This window comes from Carcharhinus amblyrhynchos, chromosome 9 (assembly GCF_965287045.1).
Source record: "Carcharhinus amblyrhynchos chromosome 9, sCarAmb.v2.hapA, whole genome shotgun sequence".
Classification (NCBI taxonomy): domain Eukaryota; kingdom Metazoa; phylum Chordata; class Chondrichthyes; order Carcharhiniformes; family Carcharhinidae; genus Carcharhinus; species Carcharhinus amblyrhynchos.
The window spans coordinates 60,462,781-60,478,123 of NC_137332.1; the positions used below are offsets into that span (position 1 = coordinate 60,462,781).

Below are 15,343 nucleotides of genomic sequence, written 5' to 3' on the forward strand. Positions count from 1 at the left end.
TATGTCTTTAGTACCAATTTTTATCACAACCTCTAGCTGTTTATCTTTTCCCTTCAGGCTTTTTTCTGCCCATTCAGAGACACCATGGACCCTAGCATCAGGGAGGCAATGTACCATCCTAGAGTCTCTTTCATGCCCACAGAAGCACCTACCTGCACCCCTAACTATAGTCTCCTACAACTATTCCTCTAGTGCTCTTTGTCCCTCCCTGCTTAACAACAGAGCCAGCCATGGTGCCACCACTGCTGCTACTGCTATTATCCCCTGATAGGCCATCCTCCCCACAACACTATCCAAACGGTAAACTTATTAGAGATGGTATCAAGCACAGGGGATTCCTGCACTGACTGCCTGCTGTTTCTAGCAGTCACCCATCTTTCTGCCTGCATCTTAGGTGTGGCACTCAGTGTCTGAACAAGGGACCCAGAATTGGGAAGGGGTGTGTCTGCTGAGAGCCACTGACCTGCGCTTGTTGCCAAACCCTCTTCCCCACAGTTCCCACCTCGCTTCCTGCCACTTTCCTCTTCGGAGGGTCTCTTGGTGATCCTGAGTCTAGCATGTGGGCACAACCAACAGCAGCCATCACTCTCCCAGTACAGCTACTGAAATGCTATCAGCCTCTGATTAGCCCATAGTTCTTGGCAGACAGAACCTCTGTCCTCTGGGGTTCTTGATCCTGCAGAATGTTCTCCACTGCCTAGTTAAATGTCTGATTGGCACTTACTGCAGTTGGCCTTCTAAACAGAAACAATATGGGGCACTTGCAAGTTGGCAGATAAGAACCCCATCACGCAGGTTAAATTCTGCCCTATTTCCTGTTTTCTGCCTCTGCTCAAAGTTGAAAAGTCTGAGCTTTTTGAGGCTTTCCTCAAAATCAGTCTTCTGGCATTAGAAATCAGCATTGTGGTCCCTGACACTATGATTTCTAGACTTTGAAAGTTTCACTAGGCCTCAAATGACTAATTAAGGGCAGTACTCAGATGCAACCTGACCAGAATGCCACATGACTTCAGCAAGACAGTCTTAAGACTTATCCTCCACTGATTTTACAAGGTCGCCTAAATAATTTTATGGTTTCTTGATTACTACCCCATAATGACTGAATAATTAAACTGAGTTTCCTTTCAGATATCTTGATCTTTGGCAGGCTTAATTATTTCTTCCCCATCTGACAATATCGAAGTGCTTCGGAGTCCAAGTTTTTCTGTAAATATGATGCACTCAACATACCACTCCTCTCCAAACTGATATACTCCCACCCCACTCAATACCCACTACTTCGTCTCCTTCAGCCATTCCCTAACCACTATTTAACCTTAAGCATTTTTTTCATGTAGCACTTATTACACATCTGGTTGTATGACATCAAATTCTACGGCATTCCAACATGCACTTGGAATATTATTCCTTAACCCCAGTTGCTGGTAAGATAACCGAAGTTATTATTAACTTATACTAAAAGACTGAGTAAAGCTAAAGCATTTACACTGTTAACACCTTTATTTCCTGTTTGCACATGTGGTGATATTACCTACGTCAAGATATGCAGGTGTTCTTTACTTTAACACCACTTCACAGAATGGCACAGAATTCATTAAGTTCACAGCTTCAACTGAAAAACCGGTGTAGGCAGAGAATTGTTAGTGTAGATGAGCTAAGGAAGCTTCACATACCAAGGGTTCAGTGACTGTTTTTAATAAGACAAACTATTTCAACCTAACAAGCAACATCACACTGGAATATATGTCAAAAAAAGTAGTTAGCACCTTTCAATAAAGATACAGCCTCTCAATTGAAATTTTCTGTGAAGCTCCTCACTGCACATGTCCTGGACTATTATAAAAAATACACAAGATGCATAATGTTTCAATCAGTATCTGAAACTGATGCAGCCCATGGAAGGTGTTTACTGGCTGCCTGTCTTGCTATTGTGCATGCTGTGGGAGCACACAGTGGCAACCTGTACACTTGAGGCCACCTCTAATCAGTACGCATTGCAAGAACTGGAATGTGTAGTCAACAGAGGGATTCTTATTTGTTCATTTTACAAGTTCTCTTTGTTTTATGATTTGTTCCTTATTAACTATTCCTCTAAAATGGGTCCCCTTTATTCATTAGTGTCACAAGTAGGCTTACATTAACACTGCAATTAAGTTATTGTTCGGTTCTTGTTTGGTGACACTGAGGCACAGATTTCTTAGCAAAGTGTGAAACAGAAATAGGTGTGATCTTTTATCAGATTAATTTTCCTTTCCCTTTCAGACGAATAAATGGTACCTTCGTAGCAGATATGTTGTCTGTTTTTGAGCCAGCACAAACTGTCTTCTGTAGGAAATGTTTTTTCACACTACAATCGGGTACTAGTTATGGTGGTTTAGAACGTATATAAAGAGCATGACCCAGTTTCCAGGACTTGCAATGTTGGGGGAAATACTACATTAATGGAACGGTATCATAGTGATTATGTTATTGGACTAGTAATCAGGAGATCTGGACTTGGGGTCCAGAGCCAACAGTTCAAATCCTACTGCAGCAGCTGTGGAATTTAAATGCAATTAATGAACTAAAATATTGTAATAAAAAGCTGGGTTCAGTGAAGGAGACTAAAAAGCTATTAGAATGCCACAAAATCTCACCTAGCTCATTTTTTAAGGGAAGGAAATCACTATCCTTAACTAGTCTAGGGTGCATGTGACTCCAGACCCACAGAAATGTAGCTGACCGTTAACCACCCTCTGAAATGACCAAGCAAATGGCCAGTTGTATAAAAACAAAAACTGCTGGAAATATTCAGCAGGTCAGTCAGTATCTGTGAAGAGAAAGAGAATGAACTTTTCAGGTTATTGACCTTTCAGCAAAACTGAAGAAAGATAGACATGTAACAGGTTTGTGGGAATGAAAGGGGGCTCTCGGTGGAAGGGAGCAGCAAGGGCAAAAGGGAATGTCTGCAATAGGATGGAAGGCAGGCAAGATTAGATGTTGAAAGATTTTGTGGTACCAAAACCAAGATTCAACACTCTACAGCCTTTGGACTCAAAAATAGAATTAAATATTTTTCATTCATAACCTTTTCTTCTATCTTTTGCTTGTTTACTCCTATTTTGTATTTTTTTGCATTTGGACTATCGCTATGCAGCCATTCACATCTCATATGGATATATCCTTTGTATCTTTACTATACCTTTTGTCACACTCTTTGACTTTTGTACCATGGAGCCTTTTATCATTTAATCTTTCCTACCTCTCTATGAGTGACTTTCCCTTTTGTTCTTTATGTCTCCTCCCCTCTTCCACTGGCTCAAAACCTAACACATTTCCAGCAATTACAGTATATTGCTTTTGAAGTGGTTGTATCGAATCCCTACAAATAAAAATAAAAATGGACAGGACCACCTAGTGTCAACCTAAAAATATTTCTATCATGTTTCTATCTTTCTTCAGTTCAGACCATCGACCTGAAACATTAATTTCATTTTTCTCCACAGGTGCTGCTTGAACTGTTCAGTATTTGCATCATCTTCTGTTTTTATTTCAGATGTCTAACATCTGCAGTATTTTGCCTTTGATTCAGCTGCATCAAGAGGCTAGAAATAAAAATATAACTGGACAGGCCACCAAGCATGAACCCAAGCACCAGACGCAACAGTAAACGCTAAGATAAAGGGAAATTACTGCCGATACTGGAAACTGAAACAAAAACAAAAAAAAAAGCTGGAAAATCTCAGCAAGTTTGACAACAATTGTGGAGAGAGAATAGAGCTAACGTTTTGGTGCAGGATGACCCCTTCTCAGAGGTGGGGGGGGGGGGGGGGGGGGGGTGGCTGTAATTGATAGGGATAGCATAGAGGGCATAGGTTTAAAGTGAGACGGGAGAGATGCAAAAGGGTCCAGAGGGCCAATTTTTTTCTCACAAAGGTTTGTGAGTGTCTGGAACAAGCTGCCAGAGGTAGTACTACAGGCAGGTACCGTTTTGTCTTTTACAAAGCATTTAGACAGTTAGATGAGTAAGATGGCTATCGAGGGATATGGGCCAAATGCAGGCAATTGGGACTAGCTTACTTGTTTTAAAAAAAGGGCAGCATGGACTAGTTGGGTTTAAGGGACTGTTTCCACGCTGTAAACTTCTACGACTCTATGACAACAAGGCAAAGGAAACATAAAGGGTGATGACAAAGGCTGGTTCTAATAGCATCCATTAAGAGATTGGAATTTGTAAATGGGAAAACAAAGGCAGAGTGTAAAAATGTGGCACATGGCCTTAGTGGAGTGGGGAGAGGGGTGAAACAAGATGGAAAGCAAGATTTTAGAAGTGGAAAATAAAAATGAGAATTTAAAGTAAAAAAACATGAAAAGAAGAAACAACATTTTTAAAAATAAATGGAAATGAAAAGCTCATGCTTTAAGTTGTTGAACTCAATGTTCAGACTGGAAGGCTGTAAAGTGCCTAATTGGAAGATCAGGTGCTGTTCCTCCAGTTTGGGCTTCGTTGGAACATTGCAATTGGCCAAGGATGGACATGTGAACATGAGAGCATGGTGTGTTGAAGTGGTAAGTGACAGGAAGGTCTGGCTCCTGCTTGTGGATGGACTGGAGGTGTTCTGCAAAGCAGTCACCTAGTCTGTGTTTGGTCTCCCTAATGTAGAGTAGACCACATTGAGAGCTGCAAATGCAATAGACCAGATTAAAGGAGGAGCAGGTGAAGTGCTGCTTCATCTGAAAAGTATTTTTTTTGGTGTCTACCAAAATTTGCCTTCACAGTCATATTTCCTTCCTCAGCAACTGTCTCCATCTCCAACTTACCCCACATGGATTCCAATAGAAGTTCCATCCATCATCCTTCCAATCAACCCAGGATTCTGCAGAAACCATTCCTCTTGGTCATCCTGGTCCACTCCTCCATTAAATGCAACACCTCACCCATCTCCAATGGCACCTTCCCACGCAATCATAGAAGGGATAATACCTGCTCCTTCATCTCCTCTGTGCTCACTATCCCAAGTTCCAAACCCACTTTTCAGATGGAGCAGTGCTTCATGTGCGCCTCCTTTAACCTGGTCTATTGCATTTGCTCCTCCCAATGCAATCTACTCTACACCAGACCAAATGCAGACTGGGTGATCGCTTTGCAGAACATCTTTGATCCATCTGCAAACAGAGCCCAGACCTTCCTGTCATTTGCCATTTCAACCCATCATTCTGATCTCTTGTCCACATGGCTGTCCTTGGCCTTTTGCAATATTCTACTGAAGCCTAACATAAAGGGGAGGAACAGCACATCATCTTCCAATTAGGCATTTTACAGCTTTCTGGACTGAATATGGCGTTCAACAACTTCAGAGCATGAACTCCCTCCTCCACACACTTCCATTTGTTTTTTCTTTTCATCTTATGAATCAATTTATTACTTTTTAAAAAATTTTCCACACTTAAAATCTCACATTCTATCTTTTTTCATCAGCCCCCCAACTCCAATAAGGTGTGCCACATTCCAATGTTTTGCACCCTTGTTCTGCCATTGCAAACTCTTAATGGATGCTATTAGCACAAAGCCTAGCCTTTATCATCAGCATTTACATTCCTTTTTTTTGTCTTTGCAATCCTAATAATTACAGTCGCCTTTCCACCAACAGCACTCCCCACCCCCCAATCCCTACAGTATAAATCTCCTATTTGCCTTGTCTTCAGCTCTGATGAAGGGTCATCCTGACTCAAAACGTTGGTTCTATTCTCTTTCCACAGATGATGTCAAACCTGCTGAGAGTTTCCAGTATTTTTTGTTTTATGGTAATAGTAAATCCATCCCAACAATCCACCAAGATGCTTTACAGATACACGATAGAAAGCATTCTTTCTATTTATATCACAACTTGGTATGGCTCCTGCTCTGCCCAAGATATTACAAAAGGTCGTGAATGTAGCCCAATCCAAACCAGCCTCCCATCCACTGGCTCTGTCTACACTTCCCGCTGCCTCAGGACCACACGGACCCTGGAAATTCTCTCTTCCACCTTATTCCATTGGGAAAAAGATACAAAAGTCTGAGATCAAGTATTAACAGACTCAAGAACAGCTTCTTTTCTGCTGCCATCAGACTTTTGAATAGGCCTACCTTGGATTAAGTTGATCTTTCTCTACACCCTAGCTATGACTGTAACACTACATTCTGCACTCTCTTGTTTCCTTCTCTAGGAATGGTATGCTTTGTCTGTATAGTGTGCAAGAAACAAAACTTTTCACTGTATACTAATACATGTGACAATAATAAAAATCAAATCAAATCAAATCAAGGTCCTCCTCAAGAACATTTGGAGAATTTGTGCCACACAATTATCCCACTAATTAGTCAAGCATTAGTCTGACATATTCACAGAATCACATATTTCCAAAGTTCCACATCTCTCCATTACCATCCCTGGTTACAACTTTGCCACTAGCAGGACAGATCCACTAGAGGTGGTGACACAGAGATATACAGTTGAGGGGTGGCTCTGGGTGTCCTCAACATTGACTCTGAACTCCGTGAAGTCTCATGGGGCTGAACATTAGGTCAAATATGGACGAGGAAAGTTTCTACTGATTATAACCTACCTCCCTCCTTTGGCTAATAAATCTATGGTCCTCATGTTGCACACTACTTGTAAGAAACACTGCAGGCACTGACATTGGGTGGTTTACTTGAATGTCTATCAACAAGTGTTGGTTGGCACTGCCATTACTTACAAAGTAGGCAGAGTTCTGAAGGACACAGTCGCCAGCCTGGTCTATTGCAGATAGGCATTAAATCTTATTGAAACTTACAGGATACTGAGAGGCCTGGATAGAATGGACATGGAGAGAACGTTTCTACTAGTAGGAAAAACTAGAACCAGAGGGCACAACCTCAGGCTAAAGGGACGATCCTTTAAAACACAGATGAGGAGGAGTTTCTTCAACCAGAAATTGGTGAATCTGTGGAAATCTTTGCCGCAAAAGGCTGTGGAAGCCAGGTTACTGAGTGTCTTTAAGACAGAGATAGATAGGTTCTTGATTAATAAGGGGATTAGGGGTTATGGGGAAAAGGCAGGAGAATGGGGATGAGAAAAAAAACAGCCAAGATTGAACAGCAGGACAGATTCGATGGGCCAAGTGGCCTAATTCTGGTCCTATGTTTTATGATCTAAATGCTGGCCTTGTCAGTGTCAGCCATATCCCACGAATAGAAAAGGATATTTGCTTTTGGGTATTATGTAACATGTGGCTTTGTTTTGCAAATTTGGTCACATACTTAAACTGGCAGGAGTGATTTTACCAAGCTTGGTGCAATGCAAGGGCCAGGATGGGGTTTGTATCAGGTTACATTGAGTCAGCCAGCTCCACAGACACTATCACTCACCAAGACCTAATATTGGGATTTTCAGCCCATTCGCCAACTCCACAGTCCGAGTCCCAGGCCCTTCCAGTGCCTCCATTTCCACGTGTCAAATAAGAATATTTCACCCTTGGCCCATCAGGCTCAGGAATCCCATCCCCCCCTCAACTTGGTTACAAGGTCGCAAAAACGTCGCTAAGTGCCGCCGGGTGTAATGCAGACTTTGCCGTAATCTGAGCTGTTGCCATGGTGATGGCGCTCGGAGAGCCGGGTTGCTGACTGCAGCTCATCCTCAGAGGCACTGAGTGTTCATGTCGTGAGAGGCCTGCAGAATGCTGTATTTGATCGGCTTGGGGTTGGGGGATGCCCGGGACATTACAGTGAAAGGACTGGAGATCGTGAGGAAATGCAGCCGGGTCTACTTGGAGGCCTATACCTCCCTCCTGACTGTCGGCAAGGAAGTGCTGGTATGTGTGTGTCTGCGCGCCCATACAGCCAGCATGTCCTTTTCAGGAGAACAGCATCATTCCTAATGCAGTATTCCCAGCCATCAAATGATACTGTTGTGAGGGTTCTCAGTAATCCCCAGCCTTTATCACAAGATAACACATTGAAAGTGCACCATGAAGCAGCAGGAAGGATGGGAATTCTGCTCTGCAACTCTCCATTTAGATGCACCATGTGTCCGGAAAAAACCGACAACTATGTAACTAAAATATATCAATTGTTACCAGACATTACCTTCGCAAAGCAGAGGTTTTGCTAAAATCCAACAAATTAATAAATTTGACGCACGTAACAATATTTTTACTGATTGCAGCTTATCTATTTGTCAGAAAATGACATGAAATACTTTCCAAATCTCTAGTTTGTTGGTAATTAAGGGAGTGAGTTCAAGGCAGAAATCTGATCTTTTACGTTCTGAAAACTGGTTTTAAAAAGTTAATGCAGGCATCACAAGAAGTTATAAATAAGTGAGGCAAAACAAATCTTCAATGTGATTAATTTTATAAGTCACTTGTGTATTCAGTTAAATCACAGCTTTTTGGTATGAAGTGATTTTGATACTTTATATCCTGTTCCATATTGTGCAATGCATATGCCATTTACATTGCAAGACTAACCACAAAAGATAATGTGACTGTAGTTCTTAAACAAAAATATGCATTCAAGATGAATATAGTTGATTCCTTAGTTTGAAATAACACATTTTGAATTATGTTAATTTAAACAATTGGAGCAAAAGCTTTGTGCTGTTTAAATTATTTAATGCAAATGGCTGGACAGTTCATTTTTTTCAACCAAACCAAGTTAATGGAAGTATCATTATGATCAATTAAGAGCAGTTACTTGAAGGAGGATAGGCTGGATTTTATCATCATCATAATAGAAAACTATTCAGCTGGATTTATCCCTTTTTCTTCAGGTGCTAAATTGTGTCCAAACACTACCAAATGAATTTTGCAGATTTTTCTCATTGATGCTTTTTACCAATTTAAACAATCAGCATCATACTGCTTTCTCTAGTACCAATTGTTTTCAGTGGAAAGAGCATGTCAAACTCAGTCAGAGTTCCTGCTCCTGATTAGTATTCATTTAGCCATTTAGGAAAGTGTAAGGTGAAGTCTGGACTGAACCTTCTACTGATACCCTTCCCATTTTAATATTTTGCCAGTTACTATACTGTAAATGTTTTTTTTTCAATGGTTCCAAAATTACCATGTGATATTTGACCTCCCAATCAGAGCAGACTTAACTATTATTTTTGTGGTTGGACTCCTAAAAGTGGTGACAACCTCTGCTCTAAGGTATGCAGGGTGCTAGGAATGCTGGAACCTCAGAAGGAACAACTGAAAGGGTGGCACAGTGGTTAGCATTACTGCCTCAGAGCTCCAGAGACCTGGGTTTGATTCCTGGCTTACATCACTGTCTTTGTGGAGCTTGCATGTTTTCCCTGTGTCAGCGTAGGTTTCCTTCCACAGTCCAAAGATGTACAGGTTGAATGCATTGGCCACATTAAATTGCCCCAGGATGCTTAGGTTAGAGGGATTAATGGGTTAAATATGTGGGCCTATGTGGGGTTACAGGGATGGGGCTTAGGTGGGATTGTTGTTGATGCAGACTTGATGGGCTGAATGGCCTCCTTCTGCACTGTAGAATTTCTGTGATTCTATGAAAAGTGAGATTTAAAATTTTTCTTGTAGCTGATGGTTAAACCAGTGAGAACTGGACCAGAATCACAGAATCCCTATAGTGCAGAAGGAGACCATTCAGCCATCAAGCCTGCATTGGCAACAATCCCACCCAGACCCTTTCCCCATAACTCTGCGTATTTAATCTGCTAAACCTCCTGACTCTAAGGGACAACTTAGTATGGCCAAATAACCTAACCCACACATCTTTGGATTGTGGGAGGAAACCCACGCAGACACGGGTAGAAGATCAGAAAAGTCCCAATTGGCATTCTCTGTTCCTTGAATAAATCAATATCATTCAGCTTGGCTGTAAGAGCACGACAAATTGCTTCTGGGTTTCCTGATTTAAGGAAGGTAAAGCTCAACAGCATTCCCAGCCCTGATTGTTTTTCAGCTGGAGGTGACTCAAAAACGTTGATTGTATTCACGCTGTTCCAAAGGGCATTCCAAACGTTGCTACATTAAAATAGGCAGATTAGGTTGACTGAGTTTTCAAACAGCATCATTAGCAGTTACACCCACAAAGCATTAGTGAAAACATGACCAATGGCTCTTTATTGAAACACGATGGGTCAGGTCAGAATTTTGGCTATTTGTTTCACCACCAGATCATAGGAAACAATCTATGTTTTATAATGAATATAAATAGCTTAGGGTGAGCTAATTAGCATGATCCAACTGTAAACATTTGGAGCATCAGAACATATTGATATCCAAAATGAAAACTTAGGGTCATAAAGTCTTATACTCAGCCATCTAAAGGGATAAATTATATTTAATTGGATTTGAATTCTCTTTCACCAACAGGAGGAATTTTATGGCCGTGAAGTCATCATTGCAGAAAGAGAAATGGTTGAACAAGAAGCTGATGAAATTTTAAAGGGTGCTGTTGATAATGATGTTGCCTTTCTTGTGGTAGGAGATCCCTTTGGGTAAGCATTAGCTAGTGAAGTTTTTTTCCTATATGTCTGCAATTTATCAATAGTGTGGAGTAGGTCCGATGGAGAGCAAAGAGACTGATTTCTGGGTCAGAAAAGAGCTGTATGGGGAATAAATAAACATTTAGTGCAGAAAGATAAGTTGCACATTCCATCATTAATATAAATTAAGTAATTTGACAACTATGCTTTGTTTCCAGTAGATTCCTTATCTGTGCATTTTCTGCACTACTTGGATAAGCCTGGGTAAGATGTTCTTCGGAGAGCCAGTGTAGACTTGATGGGACAAATGGCTTCCTTCTGCACTCTAGGGATTATATGTTAATAACTCAGGAAGTCCAGTTAAAAAGGAATAATATTTATTGTTAAGCGCAGATTGAAAGGAATTGTGTTTATTGTTAAACACAAAATAAAGCCACTACTTTGTGGCACACATACACAAATCTCAACTTTCTTTTTATTCAAACAAGTTATCCAAATACATTATAAATTACAATCAAATAATTATTAAAACAACAAGCTGTAACAAGTTATAATTACATTGTCAATAGCAAATTTGCCTTCTTACAGCAGCAAACAACCTCCCTTCTAATGAAAACGGAGTCCATTTTGTCAACTTTTGGGATTTCGTCTTCTGGTGTTTTGGCATCTGGGGTTTCATCTTCTAGGACATGAGTCCTAACATTTCTCTCACAAATCTTAGTCATGACAACAGTTCTGTAGACCTTCCTGGTGTCTGTCTTACAAAGGGATCAGGCGACAAGTTCCATCTGGGCAAGCCATTTGCCTATTACCAAGGGAACTTGTATTCAGTCAGCCCCAAAAAGAGACCAATTAGAGATTCCCCATCAAACTCAGGGGTTATCACACCCCTCCCCTTCCAAATTCAACAGTTCCTCTTTGATCTTATGGCATTGTGGCCATTTTTATCATTTGGCCCGCGGTCTTGTTTCTGTCATTTGCATGGTTGGTCAGGAGGCATAGAGGGAGTAGGTTGAAGGGCCACTAGGGGGCTTGTTCTGGTGGCAATCTTTGACTGCAACTTCCAGGGATTTCTGAAATGAAAACGCTTTCATGAAGCTACGACTGGTGGCCTGGTATAGACAAGGACATTGAAAACCTGGTCAAGTGGTGCAAAACCTGCCAGGAAAACCAGAAGGCTCTACCATCAGCCTCTGTCTCCATTTCTGAGGCTGAGTCCTTGTAGACCTCTCTTGGGCTGTGGGTGGAGTTTCCTGTCTGCATGCCAGTGTATAAGATGCTAATAGTGGTGTGTCCGGTGCGGTAGTTACAAAGAACAACCCAGCACGGGAAACAGGCCCTTCGGCCCAACAAGCCCGCGCCGCCGCATCACCCTACACCTATTCTACCCTGCGTGTCTACAAATAGAACCCCTGACTTAGCCAGATTCAGGGGAGAATAGTGTCAATTTGGTAAAACCAATCAGCCTAAGAGCACATCTTTGGGGTGTGGGAGGAAACCGGAGCGCCCGGAGGAAACCCACGCATCCACAGGGAGAATGCACAAACTCCCACAGACACAGGCCCAAATCCATGTATCTGCACAGCTAGCAGTGATAGTCACCGAGCTGTTGCGGCGCCCATCTACCGGTCCAGGATCAAGCACACACACCGACACGAAGTACTAGGCCACTCCCGGAACCTCCAAGAGTAGCCCACGCATGACCCACCGTGTGCATGCCCCTCGTTTGACAACGAGGTGGACCTCCACCTGCGGAATAAAAGACAAAAGCGTTAATCACAAGCCTGCCTTTCCGGTGTCTCCCGAGGTTCTAACCCTTATTTAATAACCCCTACCATAACCCTCCATCCTCGTTTCACTCATGTGCCTATCTAACTGAACCTTAAACAAGTCCAACGTTCCCGCCTCCACCACCCTACTCGGTAGCGTGTTCCATACCCCCACAACTCTCTGCGTAAAGAACCTTCCTCTCATATCCAAATTATACCTCTCCCCCCTCACCCTTAAATCATGTCCTCTTGTATTTGTAACCAATCTAGGGAGCAGTCTCTCACTATTGACTCTGTCTATTCCCTTCAGTATCTTATATACCTCTATCATGTCCCCCCTCAATCTCCGTCTTTCCAAGGAGAACAGTCCCAGTTTCTCCAATCTTTCCTCGTAACCCAGCCCCTCCATGCCAGGCAACATCCTGGTAAACCTCCTCTGCACCCTTTCCAGAGCCTCCACGTCCTTCCGGTAGTAAGGTGACCAGAACTGGACGCAGTACTCCAAATGCGGTCTAACCAACGTTCTATACAACTGAAGCATTAGACGGCAGCTTTTAAACTCTATACCCCTTCCTATAAAGGCTAGCATTCCATAAGCCTTCCTGACAACATTCTCCACTTGTGTCGCAACCTTCATGGATTTGTGAACCTGCACTCCCAGGTCCCTCTGTGTTTCTATACTCCTAATTTGTCTACCTTTAATCACATAGCTCCTCCCTACATTATTCCTTCCAAAATGCATCACCTCGCATTTGTCAGGATTAAATTCCATCTGCCACCTATCTGCCCAATGCACCAACCTATCTATATCCTGTTGTATCACCTCACAATCCATTTCGGTACCCGCCAACCCTGCCATCTTGGTGTCATCAGCAAACTTGCTGATCACACCACCTACGCTCTCTTCCAAGTCATTTATGTAGACTACAAAGAGGAGAGGTCCCAGTACTGAGCCCTGCGGCACACCACTGGTCACTGGCCTCCAGCCGGACAAAGTCCCCTCCACAACTACCCTCTGTCTCCTATTACCCAGCCAGTTCTCAATCCACCTAGCTACCTGATCTCGTATTCCATGCGCCTTAACCTTTTCTACCAGCCTACCATGAGGGACTTTGTCAAACGCCTTACTGAAATCCGTATAGATGACATCAACGGCTCTCCCATCGTCAACCGTTTTTGTCACCTCCTCAAAGAATTCCACCAGTTTCGTAAGGCAAGACCTCCCCCTAACAAAGCCATGTTGCGTATCCCCAATCAGACCGCAACGCTCCAAATGCTCATACATCCTACCCCTAAGTACTTTTTCCATTAATTTCCCTACCACCGATGTCAAACTCACCGGCCTATAATTTCCAGGGTTATCCCTGCTACCTTTTTTGAACAGCGGTACCACATTTGCTACCCTCCAGTCTTCTGGGACCTCACCTGTGTCCAAAGAAGAGACAAAGATTTGCGCCAGAGGCCCAGCAATTTCATCTTTCACCTCCCTAAGCAGCCTGGGATAAATACCATCAGGCCCCGGAGCTTTATCCGTCCTTACGCTACCTAAAAGCCCTAGCACTTCCTCCCTCGTAATAGATATCTCCTGCAACTGATCCTCAGCTCCCTCTAACAGACCGCACGATTCCAAACCCCTCTCCTTCGTGAATACTGACGCAAAGTATTCATTCAGGAGCTCCCCCATTCCCTCCGACTCAATACATATCTCCCTACTTTTGTCCCTAAGAGGACCAATTTTCCCTCTAACTACTCTCTTGCTCCTAATATAGGAATAAAATGCCTTTGGATTTTCCTTAATCCTACCAGCCAAAGCCATTTCATGCCCTCTCTTCGCCCTTCTAATTCCCCTTTTTAGCTCCCTCCTACTCTCTCTATATTCCTCCAGCGCACTCTCCGTACCCAGTCTTTTCGACCTAACATACGCCTCCCTCTTCTTCCTGACCAAGTCTTCAATACCCCCTGTAATCCACGGCTCTCTAATCCTACCTTTCCCATCCTTCCGCTTAACTGGAACATACCTCCCCTGCAACCGTTTCATTTTGCCCTTAAAAGCCTCCCACTTGCCAACCGTGGACTTGCCAGCTAACAGTCCCTCCCAATCAGTGTCCTGCAGCTCCCTCCTAATCCTGCCATAGTTCGCCTTTCCCCAGTTCAGCACCCTCCCGTTCGGCCGGCACTCGTCCCTTTCCATTTTTATCCTAAAGTAGACGGACTTGTGGTCACTATTAGCCACATGTTCGCCTACCTCTACCTCTCCCACCTGCCCCGGCTCATTACCCAACACTAAATCCAGTATAGCCCCTCCCCTAGTCGGACTAGTTACATACTGCTCTAGAGACCCTTCCAAAACACATTTCACAAACTCCTCTCCCTCCGTACCCCCAGCTCTAGGCCTCCTCCAATTCACTCCAGGAAGATTAAAGTCACCCACTACAACCACCCTATTCTTCCTGCACCTATCCAAAATGCCCCTGCAAATGCCTTCCTCCACTGACCTCGGGCTGTTGGGTGGCCTATAATACACCCCTAGCAACGTAATCTCTCCCTTTTTATTCCTCAACTCCACCCACAGTGACTCAATCCCTATCTCTTCTATATTGTCCTCCCTCTGCACTACTGTGATGCTTTCCTTGACTAACAGTGCCACCCCTCCACCTCTCTTCAACCCTCCTCTGTCACACCTAAAACACTTGTACCCAGGAACATTCAGCTGCCAGTCCTGCCCTTCCCTTAACCATGTCTCTGTTACAGCCACCACATCTAACTGCCTCACAAACATCAAGGCCCTAAGCTCATCCGTTTTCCCTGCCACACTCCTAGCATTGAAACAGACACAGTTCAACCCACAAGTGTCCCTCGGAACCTCCTTCTCCCTGATACTTTTCCTTTCACCCGACTCTCTCCCAGCCACCTCCCCACCCCCCCTCCATATTAGTTTAAGCCCTTCATAAACACCCCAGCTAACCTCCCTACTAAGACATTAGTTCCCCTCCCGTTCAAATTCTCCCCACCCCTCCTGTACAATTGCCCTTCTCTCCTAAACACCTCCCAGTGATCCACAAAAGTAAAGCCCTCTACCCTACACCAATCCCTCAACCATGCATTCAGCTG

The 15,343-nt window shown here is 43.3% G+C and overlaps 2 protein-coding genes across 5 annotated transcripts in view; one reads left to right on the forward strand and one right to left on the reverse strand.

Moving 5' to 3' along the window:
* The window catches only part of LOC145347864 (putative oxidoreductase ZK1290.5), a 118,874-nt gene extending 111,366 nt beyond the window's left edge, over positions 1 to 7,508 (reverse strand). For all 4 annotated transcript variants that reach the window (XR_013887863.1, XM_080195800.1, XM_080195802.1 and 1 more), the window contains exon 1: positions 7,373 to 7,508. Coding sequence is in view for 3 of the 4 variants with exons in the window: in XM_080195800.1 (XP_080051926.1) it covers positions 7,373 to 7,448 (76 nt within the window). In the remaining variant the exon portion in view is untranslated. The remainder of the gene's footprint in view (positions 1 to 7,372) is intronic.
* Positions 7,509 to 7,589: 81 nt separating this feature from the next.
* dph5 (diphthamide biosynthesis 5) overlaps positions 7,590 to 15,343 on the forward strand; it is a 74,230-nt gene continuing 66,476 nt past the window's right edge. Inside the window, exons 1-2 of the mRNA XM_080196599.1 lie at positions 7,590 to 7,815; positions 10,351 to 10,475. Of these exons, the coding sequence (XP_080052725.1) occupies positions 7,681 to 7,815; positions 10,351 to 10,475 (260 nt within the window). The 5' untranslated portion in view covers positions 7,590 to 7,680. The remainder of the gene's footprint in view (positions 7,816 to 10,350; positions 10,476 to 15,343) is intronic.